Consider the following 27,666-nt stretch of genomic DNA (forward strand, 5'->3'; position numbering starts at 1 on the left):
ACAATATAATTTTATGGGATTGTTCCTAATTTATTTTATCTCGACTCTTTTATATTCCAATCGCTCTTTTAAAAATGTTTTATTTTTTTAAGCATTTATAATCTAAAAACTTTTAAAAATAAATTATAAATGAATAAATAATCATAAACGATTAATCCCAATATTGATTATTAAAATAAATATCATTAGTCACACACAGTTATTATTTTATTCTGCATTTTATATAATATATTAATATATTATTTAATAATGGCTACCACTACCTATAAAGGTACTTAACTGATGTTGCTGTCCTACGTTTTATTTATATTTCAATGTTACCTACGTGAAAGGTTAATGTATTTCATTCGTTTCTATTCAGTGATGTGGATAGTCAATTAGCAAGTTATATAATCCGATGTAATTTTATACGTGACATTGAAATACCTACATTACAATTTACAGTTACATGTTTAACAATACAACAAATTTGAAGAAAAAAAACCTTATATATGTAACAACCAATTACTAATGAGTTTTTTATGATTTTTTTGAGATTGTCCCGTACCGTATTGAAAAACTGTATAATATGTACTGGAAATTAGATATTAGATATTTAATTGTATGGTTTTTCGATGTTTTTCTTCAACGCTTAACGTGCAGTTATGTATCTCCTGACAATATTATAATAGTCCTGATCTGTTGTCAAGTTTTTAAACGTAATTTTTTTAAAAATTAAATAGACTTGTTATTGGATACCAAACGCGTGTTAGTCTGAAATGATGCCATTGACTACATCACGCTGACAGTGCTGTAGTAGTGTAGTGTGTTGTACACGATCGTCTTCCAAAAGTTCTAATTTTATCGGTTTTATTTTCACATCGTCCCTTTCCTCGACTTCAGCGAGCATATTAACGGCAGACCCCGGAGACAGAAAATTCAGAAACGGTGGGGGTGCAGGCTTGCGATTCAGTATAATAATCTGACTTCTCCAGTTCACAACTAGCGAACGTACGGCACATTTTTTCCCTCAAAACGTTCCCGTTGTTTGTTTAAGTCGATTTCCCTTGTTTGAAAAATGGTAAGTAGAATTTATAGGTATAACTGCTTGTGTTGTTTTATATCGTTTACCTTCGATACGTCAATGAATGAAAAATTTGGCAATTCACCATACTTTATTAAATAGGTAGTTGTAGTTTGTTTAATAATTATTAACTCGTGTCAAAAAAAAAGAAAGACACATGCATATATATTATATATATATATATATACTGTATTGTCGTTTCTACCTGCTGGATGAGTTTTGTCATCTGCCAAGATATAAAGTAAAGATAAATTGGCACATTGGCAGACAATTATTGTTTTGCCAATCGTTAGAAATTCGATTCAAAATTACAATTGTATGTGTTCAGTTGCCAAATAGATATGTTCATTCAGTTTCTTTACAACTATTTACACCTATATTATATGCACGCGTATAAAATCTTCTTGGCTGAAATCTATAATTTGTTTTTTGTTATTTTTTTTTTTTGTAGGAAGATTTACCGCCAGAACAAATCTCAGGTAACTACGCGTTATTTGTGAACGTCGTGTACCGTGTTCGTTTTTTCTCCTGTCCACGACTAATTTTTGAAATCAAAAAAATTAATACATAATGTTATTTATAAGCAGTATTTACTATTTTCATATCAAAACCATAATATATAAATTATTCGTCATAAATAAATTGTTTATTAAATAGAATAGGTTTAGATTAAAATACATATTTATAATATTTATATACCTAATTGTAATTTATAATTATTTATATGCATTCACTTCTCACTTCTTTATTTATTACATTGTTTCCTTCGTCTTTACAAATGTTATTAATAAACAAAAATACTTAAATAAGAAGTATCTATTACTTATACTAACGTAAAGGTATATTTTTACCTTATAATACTTTTAACTTTTAAGTACCATTAGTACTGAACCAAATAATAAATAAGCATACTATTACAGGCTTAAAATTTAGTATAACATAAGTAATAGAATTTTAAATACTAAATTGTAGGTACAATTTTAAAAGTATAACATATAAAACTTTATAAATATAAATCTTTTTAGTAATAAAAATGAAGCAATAGTTGTTTTTTTTAATAATAAATCTGCAAAATGTTAAAAATGTTAAAAACAAAATAAACTTAGTTTTATGTATAATATGTATATTACGTGAATAATTTAATCACAATACATAATATATTTATGTATATATTGGTAACATTATATTTAAAATTTCTAGCTCAGAATATTAATGTCTAATATTTAGCTAAACAATGTTCTATTTTTAATGTAGGTTTCTGCATTTTGTACAAGTGCAAATTTGACTTTTTCCCATTATATACACTCACTCGATAAACTTTTAGTTTCGTATACTAGTATACACGCTTATTAATATAATAATAATAAACTTCTTGGCACACATCATTCCAAGCGTTGGCACATCCATAATAGCTGAGCGCTGGATCGGTTAAGCGAGTGTGTTATGACCACAAACTAAAATTAGCATCACTCTTATTAAAATAATTTGACTAGGTTACTTGAATTTCCTAGATATATCATAAAATATTAAAATACATCATGCAGTCAAACTAAATTTGTGTCAAACGCTTTAAATCATATTTTTTAGTATAGGCTGAAAGACAAAAATAAACATACACTATAATATTATACATACATATATGCTAATATATAGATATACATATATTTATGGCGTACATTAACCTAGATTAAAATATTATATACAGTATGCAATTAATATTGAACCGAAATAGAATAAGAATTATTTGGAGACATATACAAATCTTAACATATTTTATTATAATTTTTTAGGTACATTACCCATAGGATAATCTATAATATACATTAGTACAATATAAATGTATAAAAGTAAAATTTTTCTAAAGTAAAGGTTTTCAACAACGTACTGCCAATATTTAAAATTAAATGGTATAGAATATTTTTTGAAGTTTATAATCTTGTTACCTATACATGCAATATAATATTATGTATCTATATTCCATAAGATCATTCATTTTTATAAATTTGTATGATATACTTACTATTAAAATAAGCCGATTAATATTATTTTAAAAACTATCAAAAGTAAAAAAAAATACATTCATCCCTCCGCTCAGAATCTAATAAAAAAATTATGTGAATTCAATTACCTATTTTTTAGTTATTTAGTTTCTATTTTTATTATTCCCAGGTTTTGACGGTGGTTATCGCTTAGCCAGTATACAACTGTGGTGTAAACAGTTTCAAAAAACCACATATTTTTTTACCATATTGTTAATATGCCTCATATTATTTGTGTTTTTTCACTAATCCAAACATTATTTATTTACACTAATTTTTAATACCTACTCAAACGAGTTTCTGGCATTCCTGCTTGTTTTGTTACCATTAAACATTTTAATTTACCTCTATAGTTATTTTGTTACTTCGACATTTCAAACAAACTGCATAATGTACACCGATAACTTATGTTTGCAGCTTAAACATCGCTTAATTATCTCCTGCTTTTGTAATTTAAATATTACATTTTGAAAATGCTTATTGCCTTTTTAGTAATCGAATAACAAAAACACAAATAAGCTATTCTCAAAAATATAAAAATATAAAATTGCAAAATTATTTTTAATTTCATAAACATGCCAACTTACAATTTTATTCCATGAATCATAATGAATAGTTTTTGATTTGTCAATAATTCCATATTATTAAATAAATATAATAAACATCAACATTTAACGTGAAATTAGTAGTTTATTTGCTTTAAGTTAAAACACATAGATTGAATTAATTAGATTAATCAAAGATTAGTAGTTAGTTCACAATTTTTTTTTTAAACTCATTCATTTTAGAACAATAGTGTATGTCTAAATAGTTTAAAATGGATAAAATAATGAATTATTAGATTTACTTATATTGTCATGTATTAAAATTAACTTATAGATTGACTTAAAGTAGTTTACGAAATATGTTGCGGTATCACTAAGAATAATTTTTATTGTTTGACAAGTCAATTTATATTCCAAATTTTTGTAGTTTTGTATACGGAAAATTAAAATTAAAGTAAAACAGCGTATTTAGTTGAATGTATTATGTATGATATTGAAGTAATTATATAAAATATTAATTTTATATCTTTATTATATATTATAATATATGTAATCACACACATTTTTCATAGTATATAAAATATAAAAGTTCACAGTAGAAACCGTTTATAACGTACCTGGAAAAAATCTTTATTTCTGCGATGGTTATTTAGTACTTGATGGATCAGTATTCAGTCGTATACAATTATTTTTTCATTCATATCATTAAAGTAAGAATATTCCTTCGCACTTTAAGAACTTACTCATCAATATTAACTAAGCAAAGTATTTTAAAACATTAAGTAAACAAAAATAGATAATTAATAATTATTGATCCACAGCGATCTAGATTCACTGTTTATTCAATATCTAGATAACAACAATAAAAAAATATAGTAGATTTTATAATATAATCTTGAATTTACATTATTGTTTTAATACATATGTATATAATATAAGCTAATAGATAAATAATAATTTAAATTGTATGTAATATACTAATATATTTTACTCAAGTACACTAATGACCAAGTTACAGATCATTTACAAACAAAAAGATACATAATTGATGTTTTTCATTTTAATTAATTAATTAATTTTTTTTTTGTCAATAATTGTCTATCTTTAATATGTTATAATATTTATGCAAATATATAGTGTCGTTATAAATGGTTTGTATTTCGGTAAAACTGTTAAAAATATATTTATAATTAGTACCTATATTTGACCAATTATAAAATAAAATCAATATTAGTTAGATAAATATATTTATATGATAAAATACATTTATTACTTAGACATAATTTATATATATATTTATTATATATAAATATATATTGTATTGATATGCTTTAATTTTTTAATAAAAATGTGTTAAACAATAAAAAAAAATACATGATTAATGATTATTAACCCTAAATATGTCAAATTGTCTACTTATACCTAAAATTCGGTTTTAATATTTAATTTGTCAATGACTTTGTTTTGTCAAAAATTGTTACGTTTTGTTTTGTAATCAAAACACTAAGTCATATAAAGTTCTTCAAATGAGAAAATATGTAATTGTCCTTATCGTTTTTTAATTGTATTGGATCATGTTGTGTTAATATTTTGATTAAAATTTGAGATATTTTAATAACAAAATATATTTTGCAATACAGAATTATGAATTTATGCTAATATAATACGAAAATTGCCTTCCTTGAATATACGAGTATAAAATATAATAATATATATAATATATAATACCTAACTGATTATGTTCATGTCCTAAATATTGATATAAATCACTTTGGTCCGTATAGTTTATTATACCTTTTGAATACCTACTTGAAAAATTTAAATAACTGTTGAAATTTATGTTGAATTTATCAAAACAACATTCATATTTCGAATGAAGATAAACCTACAATAACTATATAGATTATGCTTAAAATAAACATATTACGGTATATTTTTGTTTTAATGAATTAAAATTTAAAAATGGTCACATTGAATATTAAAAATATTTGAATTTCTAGAATTATTAAGTTATCAAAATAAAAATTTTGAAACTTTAAAATCATAATTTTCACATAAATTACGCGTAATTAATTATTATTTCTTAAAAATTTAATATATGTATCTATGAATACAATTAATAGTTACCTATATTATTTATATAGTCGTTGTTAAATGGAATTTTGCTCGTAGGCTATGGTTTTTATGCGTAATAAATAAATTTGTAAAATACTATGAAATACAAATAATCCGTTTTTACTATAATATATAATATTATATATGTATCTAGGTATATGGAGGTAAGAGAGCTGTGAAAATTATACTTTGAAAGTTGCCATTATTATTAAAAAATTTTAAAAAAAATATTTTTAATTAGTGATTAATATTCAGTCCTCAGGAAAGCTTTCGATGCATTTGATCGCGAACGTTCCGGAAGTATACCCACAGACATGGTGGCTGATATCTTACGACTTATGGGACAGCCTTTCAACAAGAAGATTCTTGATGAACTTATCGAAGAAGTTGATGCAGACAGTAATTTTTATTTCTTTTTAATAATTTGGTTTTAAATACAACTCGTACATAAATTAAAATTAAAGAATCTGGACGTTTGGAGTTTGACGAATTCGTAACATTGGCCGCTAAGTTCATTGTTGAAGAAGACGATGAAGCTATGCAAAAAGAACTTCGTGAAGCTTTTAGGCTGTACGATAAAGAAGGAAATGGTTATATTCCTACATCTTGCCTGAAGGAAATTTTGAGAGAGCTCGACGATCAGCTAACCAACGAAGAATTGGACATGATGATTGACGAAATTGATTCCGATGGTTCTGGAACAGTAGATTTTGATGGTGAGTTTATAAAGAGAAATAATTTAATTGTTCAGTTAAATAATATAAATTTGATATATAAAACTAGCAATGACGCAAAATCTGAAATCCTCCTATAAATTGCCAACTCAGTCTCTTCAGTATATTTTTACTAACAGTCAAAACAAACTTTTAAATCAATTCATAATATACAACTATAGACTTCAATTATGGTTTTCGATCTAAATACCTCTACTTTCATTTTTTAACTCTCACTGTTTGGAAAATGTGTATTGCTTACAGCTATACAGCTGTACGCTATAACCTTAACCCTAGATCGCTAACTATTCGTCGATTCGACGAACACTGATAATTTTATTGTTGCTATTTTTAGGCATTTTATCTAATATCATTAAACCCTCCTTGTATCTCTCATATATTATGTCCTATATCTATCCCGATAACGTTTAGCGATCTAGCTTGACTAGTGACTGTTCAGCAAAAATTTTATAGTTACAAAAATTTGCACTTTTTGTAACTATAAAAAAAGGCGAATGACAAAAACTCAATGTGCAACATGTAAAAAACATATTTGTGGAGAACATCAAATAGTAACTTGTCCAATTTGTAATGCTAAATAACCTGTGTATTACCTACTCTTATATAATTATTTTATACCTTTATAGAGTTATAATTTATGTTTAACGATTTTACATTTTAAAAATGAGGAAAAACGTTTTTTTTACTAATATTATTTACAATAAAGTTATCCAAAAGTTTAATTATTGTGTTTTTATAAATTATATTTTTGATTCATTGAAAAAAACAATTAAAAATGGTTAAATGTTCATAATATTTATAGTATTCGTCATATTGACGAATGGTTAGAAATAAAGGCAAATAAATAAGGTTAGTAATCTAGGGTTAATGGAACATTCTGTATCTATTGTTAACACTTCAAATACATAAAAAAATATGGAAAGTAATTTAAAGTTTAACGTTTTCATTATTCCTATATTATATCTGTATGAAGCTTCAATATAGTTTAAATTTATAAACAAAATTTGTTGATATTGTACTTACTCAATCTACCTATATGATTATATATTTGTATGAAGGACAGATACATTTCTGTATAGAAAAATAATTGTTTTATTTGAATTTAATAATATTAGAAAACGTAAAGATGCAATATGCAAATAAATAATTTTAATAAACATCAGATAGAGTCTATGTTTAAAGCACTCACAGTAAGTTAGTGATTGATTGTTAAAAATTATGTTCAACTATTAAAATTATGTATATAATATTTTATTGCAACGAGTCAAGTAGTTTAGAGTGTTCAGCATCGTATTGTAATTTTGTACGTTATATTTTCAACAAGTGATTTAAATATACTATTAGTACCTATTATTCGTTTTATATAATCAATAATAACTATCTGTTTTATAATTTATAAGGTATTAAACATGCATTAAAACTTTGTTTTTAGAATTCATGGAAATGATGACTGGAGAATAAAGAAATTTGATGGTGTATCATATTGAAGTTATTCGAGAAATGGGTTTGTCCATCAACACCCTTCAGAATATGTTATTTATTTTGTACAAAAACAGAAATTTTTTTATATAAACCACACAAACTTCTATCACACTTAACATACTTAAAAAATTATATTTATAAAATACGAAAGATAATAAAATATTAAGTTTTAACTAATCATGGCACATGATATGAATTTTCGATTAGTGAAACTGGAGAAAATTTCTTCAGATAGACATCGCTTGTTGTAAAAATTGGATGAAACGTATACCATTATTATAAATAAACTGTGACTAATTTATTGTTGTAAAAAATAAGAATTGCAATCGTGTTCTATTGTAGTAAAAAATTGTAAGAATCAAACAAGGTAACAACAGCACTTGGAGGTATTTAATATACGTATACAAAATAAAAGTACCTACATTTATGTGAGTCATCTATGATAAGTATCAAAGAATCTATACCTATAAGAAAAACGAAATTTCGTAAAACGTACTTTTTGGAAAATCAATATTGACATTTGGCTGTGCACCAAATACCTACTACCTACTCTTTTAAGATTAAAATTAAAAATATAAAATATATTTTTATAAGATTTGTTACTAACTGTCATACTAAATATGTGCCTTTGAAGTCACGGATCTTGCATTGTGATGGTGATGGATGATTTTGTCAGTTATCTTCTCATTCCCTATTCGCTAGACAAACATATTTATATTTGATACCAAATAGTACTAAATTATTATATCAATTTCACATTATATACAAGTGTATGATTGTCTTTAATGTAGCTATAAAAAAATTAGTAGTTACTAGGTACCAATTGTTCATAATCAAGAGTTTAATTCCAAAATAGGTAGACTATAAATAAAATAATATAAATACATATATGAAAAAATTATATTGGATGATATATAAAATATCTAAAAGGTTATTAAAGAATAAACTATTTTATTAATCTAATTAAAATTTTAAAAAAAGTAATAACATTTATTTTATATATTTTATTATAATAAACGTAAAACCCACAACGTCAAAAGATGTTTGTTGTAATATTTTCTAGTATCTAATACGGGTATTATAAGCAATTCAATAATTGGACTAGCTGAATTTAATTTTTGAATATGAATAATTTATATATACTAATGATTTAATATAATAAATTTTGTTAATGTCCATAAAAATAATGTTTCATTATTTAATAAACATGTATATTTGCATAAAGCCGTGTCTATCCACCAGCTAATAATTGGTGAATTATTACGGTATCGTCACTAATCATAAATCAATAATCACTTGAACTACGCATTTTAGGTGACCATTTACTTAATTCTTATGTCATATCCCATAAGTATATATATATATACTTATGTACGTATACACAATAAAGCTATTTACCTATATCGCACAATTATACTTAAATATCTTTTAAATCAAATTCAAGTTATTTCGTACTCTTCATAATGTTAATTGAATTACATCTTATGCATAGACGCACGTTGATTTATTTATATTAAAATACGGAACGAGTTCAATTATATAATATATAATTTCAAATAGATTAATGCATTAGTACATTGCACAGAGATACAGAATAACATATACATTTATCAATATGTTTAACGTAATCGTGTAATGTTTATATTGAATATATCTTTTATTTTCATTTTAAAATGTAAAGGGCTCTATCAAACCTTTAATTCTACAAATGTAGATTCTACCCACTTAACACTCTTTAAAGAAATATACTATAATATGTAGCTATAAATGAGATATACAGGTTCTTATTTCAAGAGCAAAATTTTATAATATATATATTTTATAGATACTGTCTGACGTCCTAGGCACAAGTTATCAGAAACATAACTATATACCAATTCATATTATCTCTACATTACCTAAAGTAAACAATTAAACTATGGTATCAATGACCGAAAACCAAAAAAAAAAAAAAAAAAATTAAACTGAGTAAAATAAACTATCCTGGTATGTCGTATTTATTATACTGCGGTTATTTTTACCATCGGCGTAAATACTTGAACCGTGGAATTTTTCCAGCACAGAGTTAAAATATGGTTGAATATTCGATTTTTTTATGCACCTAAATATTATATACTATATACGATGTTTATAAAGTACCATTCCTCGATCTTTGCAGAGTGAGTTATTGAATTATGGCTTAACCACAATTTTCATGATGAAATATAAGATAGGTATTAGTCATTAGTAATCTAGTCAAATTAGATAAAAAATTGACAAAGATCGAAAAAAAATCACCCCCAACTGAATTTTGGTACACACTTAAAAAGCACCTTCCCAATTAAAATATAGAATATGTAGATACATATAGTAATATTATCGACTTTAAGCCACAATCATACCCTGAACGCTATGCATGTATTTTTTATTTAACCGCAAAAGTTATTGCCTCTTTTCTGATCCTTGAAACGACAAATATTACTCAAAGCCAAATAATAATCATTATGTTTATTGTATAGTATAAGGGTAAATGTTGATTAAACATCATGGTTACCATTATTGTGGAATCATATCTTATTCGTTTGATGTTCTCCAAAAATCATATTTATTCTGTTACTCAGATAGCCAATTCTAAAAAATATACAATATACATACATCACTCCCCTCACTTTAAAACAAAATGTATAATTTATATATATATATATATATAACATATTGCGATATGTCATTACTCATTCTTCATTAACCATTCTTGATGATATAATTTTTGACTGTACTTCATTTATTAAGATTAAATATCGGATTATAGTTTGATATTCTAATTAAGTAAAACCATAGGTACTTGTTTTAAATGTAAATCATAAATCATAATCACAAAAAAGTGTAATACTACGTTCAACATATTGATCTAATACACAGTGTAAATATTATTGGGATAAGATATAAGTACTATGTAGCCGTAAAGGTAACCTTAACCTACAATCTTTTTTATTAATAAAATATAATGATGAAGCACCATAAGCGATCCACAGCTATATCATAATATACATGGTTCTGAAATTAAGTACTTCTGAAAACAGCTTTTCAATATATTTAGCCCTGCAATTGATACTTTGAGTTTAAAATATGTTTGGTTACTCACACATGAATTTAGTGTTTGATCTCCGAAGTCGAATGTCTTCTTTATTTAAATGTTTGCCATTAGCAACAGAATATATTCTATTAAAATAAGTAGAAAAATGTTTAAAAAATATTTAAAAAAAAAAAAAACTAATAGTAATAAACATAATTACAATGATACATTTTATGATTTACAATTATGATATTTTACTTTTTTAATTCTAGACATATTTTGTACGTAAATACATGAAGACGAATATCAATCTTAACGACATTTTGGCTTTTAAGTATTCGTTGGATCCGTCTCCAATTTGTTGTTTTAACTTCAAAAACATGTTCATAATTAAGAAATGGTCAAATGGAAAATCATAACATTAGTCATTGTAATTTATTATGTTAGTATTAGTATATTAATTATTATATCATTGTTCGCCGTCAATTCTACCGCTATATATGTATACTTGAATTTAAAATGAACATCTATCCCATTCTCATTAAATCACTATCGTAAATAACAACAATACACAGTAATAAACCTACATATAATTAAAGCAATAAGATACATATAAATGTCAGTTTTCTCATTATCACGATCGACGTAAATGAAAAAAGAAAGCCGGAAGATTATATACTTAACGGTGTAACGGCTCGCAGTATATAATATAAATGTTAAATTGAAAACTATTATTATTGGTATAGATACCTACTACCTTTAATAATACTCGTATACCATTTATATTATTATAAGTACCTATAATAACCATGTGAATTTTCATTCTATAGACATGCGCAGTGCTCACTACAATGTAATAAATGCATAATATATTATCTATATGATTATAATATCTATATCGATACCAAACTACTTTTATGGACGCATTCGTCACAGAAACGTTAATAAAAATCGGTGCACTTTATTACGATCAATAATATTTTCACCAGGACAATTCAACGAAGTCGACGGTGTTTACTATACAATACTTATTATACGATCGTAAAAGTACAATAGTGATATCGAAAAAACATAATACATACCTATATGTATAATATATATATATATATATATATATATTTATGTACATTATACATAGTGGTTTTTGTGTGTGATTAAAAGATAACTGTCTAAAAAATATTATTTTTTGACTTTTTACAAACCCTGATGGATAACAGTATGTCAGCATACATTCATAAGTCCACGCAGAACATTATTCGATGTATACATCATAAATATTAAATTTCAATAATGAAACGGGTAGGCTAATATATTATATCGTTATTTAACTATTGATTACAGTGAAACCTCTATTAATGGACACCTCTCAATAGTGGACCCTTCCCAATAGTGGACACTTCTAAATTCCCCGGCAAAAATATATGCGCATAATAGGAGTTATAACCTCTTAGTAGTGGACACTCATAACAGTGGACGTGGACACAATAAACTGGTACCAAATTAAAAATTACCTCTCATAAATGGAAAACAATATATGTACATATCGAAAACGTTTAATAAAAATACTATATTTATCTGTTATATATTCGTTCATATTTAATCTTATCTTAAGAGGACGTGATGTTGTCTCCGTCTTACAAATGCGTAACATGGTACATTTTTCGCTCAGCAGAACACGTGTAGCTCCGTTAACTTAAAAATTAGAGTGAACTGACCTCTTATAAAATTTAAAGGTAAGATTATTATCTAGACAACCTCATACGCTTTTTATTTTATATCAAATTTAAAGCGAGTTATGAGTATTTTAAAATTGTGAATTTTTTGTGCATCTTAAAATACTCATAACTTCCTTTAAAATTTAAATATATTAAAAAGCATATGAGGTTGACTAGATAACAATCATACCTTTAAATTTTATAAGAGGTCAATTCACTCTAATTTTTAAGCAAACGGAGCTACACGTGTTCTGCTGAACGTAAAATTTACTATGTAATGCACTTGTAAGACAGAGACAACACATGCGGGTATCACGTCCTCTTAATGGTTTTCCTATTCGAAAAATTACTAATGGTTCGGTTATTGCATTATTGTATCGGTAAATTACAGATTTTTTTAATTTTACATAATCATTAAACATTTTTATAAGTATTTTTATACTACATAATGTTTTAATACATACATACATACAATATGCATATACATATTTATATTATAATATACATAATAAATAATAAATAAATATTCCTATGTATATGTTCATATTAGACAGTGTACATATAACCAATTTCCTATAGTGTCTCCCTATAGTGAAAATTTAGTAATTTTTTGCAAATGTCCACTAAGTAGAGGTTTTCTCAATAGTGGACAACTCTCTATAGTGGACAATTTTTAATTCCCCGTGGCTGTCTACTATATGTATAGAGGTTTCACTGTATAGCAATTTAGCTACTATATCGTCCGAAATTCGATTTTTGCATAAATTTGTTACTGCGGAAAATGGTGAAACTTACATGAAACTAAAAAGTTATAAATATATTAGTTCAAAAGGGTAAAAAATGTATTATAATTATGATTAAGTAGTAAACGGTATATATATATATTTTTTTTTTTGAAGAATGTATTAACAATCATATCATGTCTGTAATGTATTTTCGAAAATCGTTATCAGCTTTTGAAATAATAAGTGTTCTGTCATATAAAAATAATCACTGCATATAATATATAATATTATACTGAAGCTAAAACGGTGTACCCAGGGAGAGGCCTGAGAGGAAACTGCAGCTCCTCCTCCCTGAAATGTTGAAAACATATAAAAATTATTTTGATGGTCTATGAAAGTCGGTAAAAAAATCTTAAATTGTATTTTTAAAATAATATAAAAGAAAATTCATTGTTATTTTTACTATTTTATTCTATACATGTTAAACTTTTATTTTTTTTTAGAAGAATATATTTACAATCTATTTTTACAATAATCAGTAAGTATGATGACAAAATTTTATTTATATGACATTGAATATTAGAAAAGGAAGGCCCTCAGTAGTGCCACCTGGCAAGAAACATTAAACACATGTTAAACTTATGTAAGAACCTTGGTAAATCACCGCTGTATAAAAGTTGATCAGCTTCATCCCGAAGAAAACTATTCTGACTGCGCCACTGTGAAGCACCATTTTTTTCCGTTAAAAAAACCGGAAACGGGTGGGAACTGTTTAGCACAATACTGCCACCGACCGTGAAACACCCTGTATACATATTATAAGGGAACTGCATGCCGTGCGCATTCGGAACAAACTATATAAAATTCATCGTTGATTATTATCAATGATGGTAAGTGGTCAACATTCTAAATCCTAATAACAGCCCAATGTCGAAGAGTCATAAATTATTATTATGATTATTGTGTGTGCGAGTTTTGTTCGATGGCGCTCGGTGGGGACCGCACGTTAATCACCGCGAACCCGGCCAATCATAATATTATTATGCACACGATAAATTAATAATAATATTATTATTGTCGTACACGCGCGGTCGATCGGTCGGTGGGAGAGAGGACTGCACGCGCGCTGCAGCCGCGAGCTTGGAATCGCAAGCCATGTCACACACGCACACGCGACGCACACCCGCGATATAACGCCGCGACATAAACGCGATCCGACAAACGCACGGCGAATCGGTCCGATCACTACAGCACATCCAGTGCGGTGCAGCGGTGGTGCAACATAAATACGTATACCATACGGCACACGCGTGTTTCGTACAGGTGCACCGCGCCCGCACCGGAACTAGAATCCAATATCATTATGGCCGATTATTCGGCGCTGGTCGTGCTGTTCGTCTCGCTGTCCATATTCGTGTTCTTCAAGTACTGCCTAGGAAATCCACACGGCGACGGGCTGGACGCGTTCCGATACGACAACGCCACCAGGCCCGTGCTCCAGCACGTGGTGTACGACGAATTCGCCGGGTCCGCAAGCGCCCAACTGCAGTTCGTCTGACCCAGCACACACGCAGGACATGATAATGCACCATCGTAAGATCACACGCAGCAGTGCAGCACTACCTCTTTTATACATACGGTAACGGCGCTCTAACTTTAAAGCGTGTGTGGGTACTGCGAGTGTGCTGCTACTCAAATATAACATACAATAAGTCATTTGTCCAGTAATAACGAGCCACGCACCGACGAAAATTGGTTCTACTCAGCGCATCCCTGCACTTCTATCCTAGCTATCCTGCCAAAGTGCAATCAGTCTGGATGACAGAGGGTCGCATGGGGAGAATCGACGACAAGTTTTCTCGCTGAACTGCAGAGTATATTACATATTATTTAAATAGATATACGCCACAACGGTGACTCCGAAAATCATAGGTAGGTATTATACCTATAATATGTTAGGTATGCCGGCGGGCTGAATTTAATAGTGGTTTCCAAAAAAAAAATTTAAAAAAAAATTTGGTAGCTCAAAGCTTGAATTTACTACTACGATTAGCGAATAATAAATAAATTGTGTCTGGCTCAAATCGAATCTGTATTACTGCCTAATTATTTGTTACCGATTTGATATTGACTTTTTCAAAATTTTAGGTTTTTATAATTACCTGCAGGTTTGTTTTTTTTTACATAGAATTCATACAACTATAGTTAGATATATCTAAAGTTTAATACGCTATACTTATATAGTTATATACAATAATATATTCCGTTACATATATTATACAGATAATATTAATACGATTAAATAAAATTATTCATACCTTATTTAATGTTTATAAGCGTAAATGTATATGTTTACGACGTTTGAAAAAAACATACTCACTTTTTCATACTAAACACCCACAAATTATTTGAATGTGAGTAAGATGAAGGTTAATAACCACTCCCTTTTTATTTTATTTTCCAGTTTTTATTGAACTATATGATTATATTATATGCCAACATAATATAGTTCTATAAAATAAATATAGTACTGCTAATAGTATAATAAACACTAAGAATTTTTAAAACATATCATCGCCGACACGCAAAAACATGTTGAGATGAAATGGTTGTTTAGTTCATAATAAATATTAATAGATATATTATACTACATTACATTGGCGCAAATAGGTGGAAGCTTGGGGGGACTAAGTCCCCCTCATATTTTTTCCGAGTCCCCCCAGTTCAAAAGTCATTAATAAAGATCGGATTTAATTGATATTGCAACTTTTTTTTAGCTAAGATAAATCAAACCTGATCAAATATGTACACGATTTGTATTAATTACTGTCTTTCTGTTTAATTTTATGTTGCAATTTATTGCAATTTTTTTCAATTTTGTATATTTCACGTAATCAAATGTACAAATCAATATTTCTTAACTAATTTTATCATATACAAATAATAACATTATTGTGGATTTTTATTATTGGTTTGATTATAATATGATCTTAGAAGTATAAAGGAGTACCTATTATCTATGTTATTTATCGCTCGTCTGGAATTTTCTTGCTCAAATTACTGCGACTAGCGATAACCGTCGTGTGCGTTTACCCGTTGAAACGTATACTAGTAGGTACCTATTTCTTTGATCAGTTTGACCGCACAAACCGACAGTGAACGTATTTGTCGAAATGCCTAAAATAAAATAAAATTTAAAAAGTAGTTACACTTATCCGAGTTACGCACGAATCTCAAAAATTTGGAAGAATCTAATAGTGAACTACTGAAAAGTATGGATATTTTTAGAAAAATTGAAGATATTTTAACAAATATTCCTGGTCCAAAAGGGAAAAAAATTAAGGAAAAATGTATTATGTAATTGAAAAAAATGAAGGGTATAAAACTTTTAAGTGTTACTATGAAGTCATGTCAGGACTGTCAGGTAAAGCAAATGTTAATTTAGATATAACGCCTACTTTATTAAATTGTTTTAAATAATATGCACCAATAACGAGTGTTGACGTAGAACGTAGTTTCTCGTTGTACAAACATATTTTAAGTAATAGAAGATTTAATTTTAATGAAAATAATTTAGAAATGTATTTAATCATCAATTTTAATTCAAAAATGTAATATTAATATTAAATGTAACTAGGTAATGTAATATTAATTAATGAATATATAAATACAACTTGCATTTTCATAGTGCAATTTATTTTGCAATTTTTATGGGATTTTTGGTGCAATTATACAATTTGATTATGCAATTTTTGAGTGTTTTTAATGTAATTAAATCCGGTCTTTATAGTCATTAATTAGTACTGAGAATATATAATTTGTAGAAAATATTATAGGAGGGGCTTTAGTTCCCCCAAAATAATTTGTCTATTTGCGCCTATGCTACATTAGATCAAAAACGTATGTTATTAAATTGACTGCATAAAAACGTACGGGACGTGTTAAAATGTAGACACAATTTATTAAGTCATGGTAAATTCATTGCCAAAACGGTTTAGCCAAAACGGTTTAACGTAAAATCACTTTTAAATCAATTTAACAGCGGTACCGAACACACACACAACTAATATAATCTTGAAACGTGATGTCCTTCAGCGTGTATAGCAATTGAAAAATAATTGAGAACACGGTTATACTCGAATACTGAATTGTAATTTATAAAACACCGTTTTAATTTGAAATCTATACAATATGTTAATATAGTTTATCGTGATGTATGTATTATATAACATGCGTGCATTAGACAAAAAACAACATTTTACGGCGATTTATTTTTTTAATAATGGTAAAAAACATAACAAGAACTCGTATATCTAGTACACGGGTATATGTGTTATGTAGACAGTAAACTGTATAAGTACACAAGGTGATCCATTTAAGTGATTACACATTGTTACTATTTAAAAATCAAAAGTTGATAGTGGTTTCGCCAATAAATATAAAGGCGAGAAAAATTAAAATGTTATATAGTTTTAGAAAAACATAAACCTAGAAGTTTAAAAAGAAAACTAAAAAAAAGTTCATACTTTTTGAGATAATTAGTGTACCCACTTAAATGGACCACTCTGCATACAAAGTTGGAATATTAAAAAATTAAGATAATCATTAATTTTGACCAAATTTATCGATTTAGAATATAATAAAACAAATATATATAATTAAATAAACAGTAAATATATATATATATATATATTAGTTTATAGTATTTTATACAAGATTAATTAACCAGATTGATCAGTATCAACCCATTTTTTTTTTTAATAATGAATTTATTCAAATTATTAAAATAAATGTATTTCATATACTTTTAATAATTAGTATTCTGTAGCAGTGTAGCGATACTGTCTTCTGTTTTTCAAAATATAAGAACACTTTTTTTAGTGTAAAATATTTAGTGGATATAAAAGTATCTTTCCAAAACACAGATTTTATATAAGCATATTTTTTAAGAAAAAAGTTTGTGATTGGGTGATGCGAATTGCTCAATAAATCCCTCTTGATATTATATATAACTCAATTTTTTAATCGTATAGACAGTATAGACTATATTAGTACTCGTTATTTTAGTGTTTCAGATTTTCGTACTTCAATAAGACTTTAAAGGATTTCGATTGAATCTATAAACGTGATTATTTTCAACCTAATATTAATTAAACACTTAACAAAATATTAGATGTATTTATCATGAATCTATAAAAAGTAAAATAACTTGTTCGTCAAATACGATGATTAATGATTATTATGTATTGATAATAATGATACTAAATACTAATTTACTTACGTTGTCGGATAAGACGAGTAACTCGAGTGCAAGGGCGCCAATAGCGTAATATTAAAAAGCGAGTTCCTCGAGTAGGATATGTCACCCGATATTCTGCAAACTGTTCTGTATCCTGTTCGCAAACTATTTATTTATTTTATGCTTTACTGTTATTCACCTATGTACCTACTATTTTTTTTTTTATTCAGGTGATTAGGTCGTTGTAACCGACAATATTATTTGTGTAGATATTATTTAGAATTTACTCGTGTTATTTTTTTTTTTTATTTATTCATAATGAATAGAAAACGATTTTTCAACGTAATCTATACATAAATTAGATAATGTTGTCAAAAGGATAGAAATACATTATAATATATATAGCATGTGGACCATAAATAATATTCAATAAACAAAACACATTATACATACAAGTAATTCTGGTTCTATAATGGATATATATTATATTCTTGACCTGCGGCATATATTTGGTCTTGGATAAAAGTAAATGGCTATGAATAACCGACATAATAGAGGACGCTATAAAAATATAAATAGGTAGTTGATTTTTATTTTATTTTTTCAATGTATCGTTAATCGTTATCTAAAATGTTTCTATTATTCAAAATGTGATTGATTGATTTTAATTATTGTCGCACACGCAATTTAATTAAACCATTTATAATTTACTGCAAAAAAAGTGTAATGAGCTTTTTATTTTAGTTTTTAAACTTTTAATTTATTTTTTATTTTTTTACGTTTTAGATATCTGACCCGTTTGAACTAAATCCTATCACATAGTTTAAAGCACACGACGTCTAACAGAAGTTAAGAAGTCTCAATAATTATCCATAACTGAATAACATCCAGCTTGATGTGGTTTCCATTACTTAATTGCCCGAATTGGAAACGAAATTCCATAGTTATTCGTACACAATTTGATTAATATAGTTTCACCAATGACTAGTGCCTACTACCAGACAATAAGGATAGCCCGGAATGATTGCTATTCTAAACAAACATCTTCGTCATGCTTCGAAAAATAAATATTATTTTCAATATTAACAATTTTAAAATATTATTAAAATATCCCGCAGTAACGTGATGAAGAAAAACTACCAAACGGTACAATGATCAAAATAAATCATTGTTTTACACAGAAATAACTAAGAAAAAAGAATATTTCATATACATAATATATTATATATAAATTGCTCATTTTAAATAACAGTTAGATGTAGGTACTTGCTAGTTTTATCAATGTAGATTATATGTAAACATGTAAATAGTTTTATTATATACAATTATTGTTGTATCATTATTTGATATTATACCTGTAATTTGTAAATATATATAGAGTAGAATATATCTATATTACAACCATTGTAAATGAAAATGTACATTTTTACTATTTTAAACACACAACATTCATCACTATTATCACTCATTTTCATAATATTATAATTGTTATTTATTTGTATACCTAGTTTATAATATTATAAAATATGTGCGAATGCTATACTTTTGTATAATTATTTTAATATATTATACATGTACGCCTAGGCCTCATGACTCATTATAATTAGGTATCCAGTTATGAACAAGCTGGTTCAAGCACTAATATAGGTTGATACTAATGATACTTGATAGAAGACAAGTTGCTGATTTAATTTTTCTTAGCTAACTAATCAAAATCAATGGCAATATTAACTTTAAAGTCACTTATACAGTTATACGCATGCCCGCCAAATGTATTTATCTTCTCTATCTAAACGCAACACTCAATACAAAGTGTAAATGGGCGAATTTATTCTTCCATCCTATAATGTAAGACATATATTTCAATTAAATACACAAATCATTTCATTTTTGAAATTCTTTATTGAATAAAACTGCATTTAATAGTTTAATACTAAACATTAAATATGGTTTTACACTTATGTAAGTACCTACTTACCTATATAAATGCTAAAATGCAACAAATTTACAAATAAATAATTTAACTAAAATATATACTTATATATACTTAATGTTTACGAAAACTTTTTACAATTTATATTTTTAATAATGCTAAGTTCAAAGACTGAAATTATTGAATATTCTATAATAACGGATAACAAGATTTCAGGTTTAAAAATACTATTGAACTGTACCTATATAGTATAGTTTGTGTAATATTTCATTCATCTTTGTATTGATATTAATTGCACCTGTTTGAACCGATATTGTAAATAGTTTTTCATACCTGCCTACTTAATGTTTAATTAGTATTATTGTTGTTGATACTAATATTTTCTGTTTCTGTAATTTTCTGATCAGCTTGGCTGTTTAACAATGGTGCTATAAGACTCGATAGTTTAAAACGATTCCTAAAAATAAATAAATAATCAGTTAAAATTGTTACAAACGTTTAACATGTGTACCTATGTTCAATATGATATAATGATTGGCGAGTCAATCCTCAGATCTTTTCCACCCTAAAGCGAACATTTTAAAGCCACTCTTCTATATCGATATTTATTTAATTTTGCTCCTTCTATTTCTTTAAAATTATATGTCACCCTAAAACGGTGATAACTTGCATGTGTATATAGCGACGGGCCTAGCCGGGATCGGTAAATATATAGATATTATATGACTATTCACTCTACGTATACAGAGTGTGATTAATGGCTATAGTTATATACGAGATAATGGACTAAATTTTATATTAAAATACCTTTTAAATAATGAAAAATAAATAGGTTACAAAATAATTAATGTAAATTAATTAATAATAAGTATAACGTATCTTAGACAACATGAATGAAAAACGCTTCTTTTATCATATCACGACAGAGTTGTTTCAATTTTAAAAAATCCATTAACTTTCACTAAAGTTATACATATACCTAATGCTTTATTATAATAGTTAAAGATACAAAAATTACAGTATAATACAAAATATTTTAACACATTGTGAATTCTAGTGAAACTAGGACATATTTTTATTCTTTATTAAATGATTTAAATGTATTGTATATTTGAAAATTTGAAAAATTATTTTTTGGTAATCTTAAATTGAGAATGATTTTTAATCCAAAAAAGTAGACCTTCCCAAGTTATAGTAATTTATTCGAATACATTTAAATAGTTGATTAAAAGTTCTATACTAATAAAATTGTTCTCTCTAATAGTTACTTAGGAGCAGTGGTGCCAAAATATATATTTACCTATGACAGCTGTCGTCATAGGTGATTTTAGTAGGTAGGAGAGTTACGTTTGTCATTCTAAATATATTACGATATGGATAATTGCATGTATTAGACATTACTGTCAATTGTAAACTAAAAATTGATAATATTTCATAAAAACTATAAGATAAGGTAATTATAAGAAATAGGTGGGTGTCAAAATTTTATGTGTAGGTGTCTAATGTCATAGGTAAAATGTTGGACTTTGGCACCACTGCTTAGGAGTTAGAATCTATGAAATGGACAATTAACATAACAGTTAGTTCTAATATTCTGATGTAGTAGTTAGAGTTAAAAAATTTAAAATTCCGTGCATAGGCCTAAACTTTCAGTGACATTTTGTTTATGTATATAATTTTATATCTAAACCGTAATAAATAGATTTTAAAAAGGTAGGTATCTAATGATGTAAAAAAAACACATTTGAGCTTTAAAATATTTTCTAAATAATTTATATGGAACCATATGATAAAATGTTTAAAACATTATATTATTTGAATTATTTTATAGCCTATCACCCTATCACCTTAAAACCTTTGATTATTTACTAAATACTAATACATTATAATAATATACTAATTTACAACTCGGAATATGTTATAAATTCGTAACATAACTAGGTATTATGACAAATATTGTGCTTACATACTAAATATTGATATGTATTCAGTATTGTGATGTATATACATTACGATATTATATAGTATATACCTACTATATAGGTACACTGCAAATATACAATATATCCCACTAAACGTATACTTTTTTTTAACGATTTTTCGTACTGTAATTTCATTTAAAAAAAAACAGTGTATAATATACAATGTATACATAACTCTGTAATTATATTCGTGGTGATACCAAGTAGTATATTACATAGAATATAGATTTTAACAAAAAACAAAATTCTTTAATAGATTTATATTACCTATAGTGCGACAATGTGTGATACCTAATTGATACTTCTAATAGCTAGCACTCATTTCGAACATAATATAGGCGTACACTTTTTGAAACTTTATTGAATATTGTTGCTGGACCATGTAAACAATTCTGACATTTTATGTTCCCCTTATTTTTTATTCTCTCTTTCTTGGTAAACCAATTCCCTAAACCTATGCTTTGTAAATTCTTTTTAATTCAAAAAACTTGAAAATTTAATATGAGGTTAGGTACTCAAAAGTTTTCATACATATAAAGTATCCACAATATAAAGTCACGATCTTTTCATAAGAATTTAAAGTTCAAATTTTTACAAAATTATTTAAAATTACAAACATTTACAAAGTATTTTCTAGTTAAAATTCATAAAATATTTCATTCTTTATACCTAATTAAAGCTTGAAAAAATTTTTGAAAAATTGTTTATTATACGATTTTTCTTGAATTAAAAGAAATTAAAAATAGTAATGACTACAATTCTTATCATTTAAAATCAATTTTTGATATAATGTGTTATTTAACAACAAACATATAAGTGTGAAAGAATAAGGACATTATAAAATGTAAGATTTCAACTATCTTAATTTTCTCCAAAAAGAGAATTTCAAGTTATTCTTTTTTAGTAATTAATGGTCACCAACAAAGTATCTCTTTGCACCTATCTATACGCGTATATACAATACTATGTATCTATACAAATATTTATTAAATAAGTCAATCGGAGTAATTAAACTACACTCGTTTCCATTGTCTATAATATAATAGTTACCATTATCTGTTAACTGTTATACGCTTTTACCAGTTTCTTCCTTTCGGTACGCCTTTTTTGTCATTTTAGTACCTAATTCAATAAATATAATAGTAATATTTTACTTTAGAAGGAAATCCTCTAATTATTATGCCAATATTATAATTCGTGATTCATGACCATTTACAAAAGTTTGCGAAAAATGTTAAATGTTTGGTAAAAACTTTTATTATTATATGCGATGACGTTTATTTTTAATACTTTCAAAATAACCTACCTATGATACTAGTCTATGATCTGTAATACACACATCATGAGAACCTGTCGCGATGGAATATTTAAATTTGGGCTACATAATTAGTATAATACATCAATATACCTACCTACTAACTTTTAACTATAAATTTCATAATAAATTTGTTTAATATCATTGATAGATGGTATATCAACGCGATCGTGATTATATACTTTTTTAACGTACGTTAGTGTATCTACGACGCAATTCATTATAAAAATTATTAATTATATTAAATTATAATGCTAGTGCAAGTAAGTAGATATGTAATTATGTTAAATATAGGTAATAAGGCCATAATACTGTACACTGACTTTTTAGCGGCCTGCCTATGCCGGTTGTTGCACTTGAACCCGGTGCACTCGGGGCCCGTCGGCCGGTATTCAGACGCTGCGCTTGCCAACTCTGAGTTGAGAAACTGCGCGCCGGCCATGGACATAATCTGGAACAGGCCGTCGGCCGGAGCCAGCACCACTTTGAGGTCGCTCAGGCTGATCCTCACGTTCTCAGTGCCGTTCTGCCGCTGGTCGTACGTCACCACGTCGTCCACGTTCGATGCTGCGGGCTCAGCCGCTGGAGCCGCGACTGTCACTGCCACCGAGGCGGTCAGCGCCAACAAGTAACCGCTCCAGAACAATTGTCGGCGCATGGCGGTACGGCTATTGACGTGGATCGCTGAGAACGCGTGCAAAATAGATCCGCAGATCTCGCTGGACGTATAATAATAAATTATACGCGACGTCGTGTCGGCCCGTGCTCAGATCGCGTTGACGGCGGGATTCGCTGCAGACGTTACGCCAGAGGAACTTCGTTAACTGGACCGGTGGACCGCTGCAAGGACAAAGTGCACCGTCTCCTTTGCTGGCCCGCGACGACGACGTAGTTCCGGCGATGAGCATCAGCAGGAGGAGGAGGTGGCGACGGCCGCGGAGCTGTACGGCGGAAGAGGTGGACACGGATCTCGACGCGGAGATCTCGCGGAACGTTCGCAGTAGCCTCTCCTACTTCGCGTAAAACCGGTCGATGCCCGGTGTATCTATTTATATGTTATAGGTACATACGCGTACCTTTTTATATACAATAATAATAGAAATAATAATGATAATATCATTATCACAGTTCGGGTCATTGACGCGTAACCTCCATACGACATGACCGTTACGGCGGGCACAGAATAATATGATGTGCGTACCTGTGTTTCCGATATCCCCCGTTAATGTTTATACATATTATATTATAATTTATATGGTATCTACGTAAACATTATAAAATAGATATACTTAAGTATACTAAGTACAGAATACACCATTTATTATAATATTACCTATATATAAATTTACACGTTTTACGTCATATAGGTAGTATAGCAGAATCTTAATTATAGAAGTCCTCTGCTTTTAACTAAAATGATTGCCAAGATATTAGGGGATTTCTCTAATTATAGCAACATTTACAATACCTATTAATTATGGAAGTAAATGTTAACTTCTACACCATCATCTATACTAAATAATGATATATAGTAGGATCTGCCATATACACACACAAGCTAACCAGTAATTTTTTTTTTTGAGGGGGGGATAGAACTCCCTGATCCCGGAGATTTGCATCACTGTTATTTTAGCATTCGTGTGATTTAAAAAAAATAAATAGGTACTGATTATAAAAAAAGTTAAGAAATATTTTTTATATATACGAGATGATAAAAGTCTCATAATACTTCATTCCCAGAAATATAAACACTTTCAAGTTTTAATGCATAAATAAATATTAAATATAATACATTTATCCATAAAAATAAATGAACGCTACGGTCATTGAGACACGTGTGGCCGTCATTGTAATTGTATATGTGGTCCGCGAATAAAATTAAAAATTTGTTTAAAAATCACGAACTAAGATAGTATGAACTAGTCCCAACTGCTGTTTAAAACGTTGTTTGCTCATACATATTATTATTATTATGAACTTAAATAAACTAAATATGGTATGAATATACATTTTTGTTGAAAATATGGTCCGGGATCCGTGAACAATTTTATTTTAATGTTTTTGGCCTTTGGCATCAGAAAGGTTTCCGACTTCCGATTTACGAGATCAAAAATATTTAAGTTCTACTATATGATGTAAAAAATAAAAATTTATGGGCCCCTTTTGTTATCTGCAGTGATCATACATTATTCTGATGAGATCGAGTTGTATCGTGATTCTACGTGTCTTATTTCACTGTACATAATTTTTACTCATACTAATATAACATCTTCATGCCATTCAATATAGGATTTGAGGTGTATTTTATGACATGTGTATTAAAATTTATCATTTTTATCTATCTAAATCTAAACATTTATTTCCAATAACCAATTTTATAATAAGTAGGTAAATATTAAGGTGTCTAAGTACTATGTTTATATTATATACATTAATTCTACTGCAGTTTTGATTATTTAACACGTAATTATTGAAATCATTAATACTATCAATGATCAATCATACCTATGATAAACAATTTAACGTATTAATTTTGGTAGAAAATGAATACGATAAGTAGTATAAAATATTATTCCATTTCATGAGCGTTAGACGTTTGCTCATTTGCTATAGTTATACGAATTTGTATAGGCCGTTTGCGCATCGCTATTGCTATAAATTACATAAACTATATCATTATTATAAAACTATAAATATATATAATTATTTATATAAAATGTATCATCTTAGTTAGACTAGAATCTTTATTTAATCAATATTCATATTAACATAAAAATTACAAAACTAAAAATGATTTGTATACACATTTATTATCAAAAACCGTGGTTCCAGAACGCGTGAGTTACCTATCGTTATTTTGATATCATCGTCATCTTTAAATCTTGTCTGTGTATCATCCGGTGGTATCATTAGCTACAGGTAGGTAATAGGTACACACCTTTTAATCTTTATATTGTTAAAAAGCGCGATGCGCAAACGATTAACCAATTTTATTTTACTTGAGGTATTAATGATACCACAAACTCCGTTTATTTTAGTGTAGGTATGGGTAGTGTAGGTAATGAACAAATTATTTCCACAAAAAATATTGTCATAAATACTGTTTTATACTAAGTATTACATTAAACCACCAATTTGTTTTAAATTTATAATGTCTGGCAATCACTCAAAAACAAATAACGGTGCTCTAGTTAATCGGATGAGTTTTTTTTAAAAATAATATTGCAAGCGTGATGCGTACATAATTATTCAACGAACCAGAAAGCCTTATTTTAAAATAAATATAATATTATAATAAATACGTTTCTTTGACTATTCTCAGCAATTTCACGTTATAATAATAATATAGGTAGGCACCTACCTACTAACTATATAGTTATTTAGTATACCTAGTAACAAAATATTAACACTTTTGTATAGTTATTTGGAAAAAAGTTTTCGAGTTTATTACTCTATTTATAAAACCACATTTTCCCTCTATACTTTTTAAACATAGTCATCATTAGTTTATTACCTTAAAAATTAAATTTAAAAAAAAATAATATTCTATTAATAATTTGTTTAAAAATACAAATCATCACAGTATGATGGTAGAAAATTCATATCTATAAGTTATAACACAAATAATTATACAACCAACCAATTTTAAATAAAAAATCATTATTTAATTTTAGGATTAAAAAAATTATTTTCTTCAGCACAATAATATAGTTTATTGTTGTTGTAT

At 27.3% G+C, this 27,666-nt stretch overlaps 2 protein-coding genes and 1 long non-coding RNA gene across 3 annotated transcripts; 2 read left to right on the top strand and 1 right to left on the bottom strand.

Annotated features, from left to right (window-relative positions):
* Positions 1-904: 904 nt before the first annotated feature.
* LOC107162033 (troponin C, isoallergen Bla g 6.0301) lies at positions 905-8,155 on the top strand. The gene is made up of 5 exons (XM_015508724.2): positions 905-1,060; positions 1,515-1,542; positions 6,018-6,161; positions 6,227-6,478; positions 7,929-8,155. The coding sequence occupies exons 1-5, from the start codon at positions 1,058-1,060 to the stop codon at positions 7,955-7,957; spliced, it is 456 nt and encodes a 151-aa protein (XP_015364210.1). The 5' UTR covers positions 905-1,057; the 3' UTR covers positions 7,958-8,155.
* A 6,892-nt stretch (positions 8,156-15,047) lies between these two features.
* Positions 15,048-20,596, top strand: LOC107173891 (uncharacterized). The gene is made up of 2 exons (XR_016191332.1): positions 15,048-15,402; positions 19,496-20,596. It is a non-coding gene; the product is annotated as an uncharacterized LOC107173891 (long non-coding RNA).
* On the bottom strand, positions 20,592-24,831 carry LOC107161459 (uncharacterized). Its single transcript, XM_015507879.2, has 2 exons — positions 24,263-24,831; positions 20,592-21,099 (listed from the first exon to the last, which is right to left on the bottom strand). The coding sequence occupies exons 1-2, from the start codon at positions 24,595-24,597 to the stop codon at positions 20,991-20,993; spliced, it is 444 nt and encodes a 147-aa protein (XP_015363365.1). The 5' UTR covers positions 24,598-24,831; the 3' UTR covers positions 20,592-20,990.
* Positions 24,832-27,666: the final 2,835 nt, after the last annotated feature.

This window comes from Diuraphis noxia, unplaced genomic scaffold (assembly GCF_037042655.1).
Source record: "Diuraphis noxia isolate RWA-SAM2 unplaced genomic scaffold, SU_Dnox_SAM2 contig0004, whole genome shotgun sequence".
NCBI classification, from domain to species: domain Eukaryota; kingdom Metazoa; phylum Arthropoda; class Insecta; order Hemiptera; family Aphididae; genus Diuraphis; species Diuraphis noxia.

What these genes read in the sequence shown, in the direction of transcription:
- LOC107161459 (XM_015507879.2), bottom strand. Translation starts at nt 24,597, where the DNA reads ATGCGCCGACAATTGTTCTGGAGCGGTTACTTGTTGGCGCTGACCGCC. An exon ending in CATAGGCAGGCCGCTAAAAA is followed by an intron (nt 21,100 to 24,262) that starts GTCAGTGTACAG and finishes ATTTATTTTTAG; the next exon opens with GAATCGTTTTAAACTATCGA.
- LOC107162033 (XM_015508724.2), top strand. An exon ending in CGAAGAAGTTGATGCAGACA is followed by an intron (nt 6,162 to 6,226) that starts GTAATTTTTATT and finishes TTAAAATTAAAG; the next exon opens with AATCTGGACGTTTGGAGTTT. An exon ending in TGGAACAGTAGATTTTGATG is followed by an intron (nt 6,479 to 7,928) that starts GTGAGTTTATAA and finishes CTTTGTTTTTAG; the next exon opens with AATTCATGGAAATGATGACT.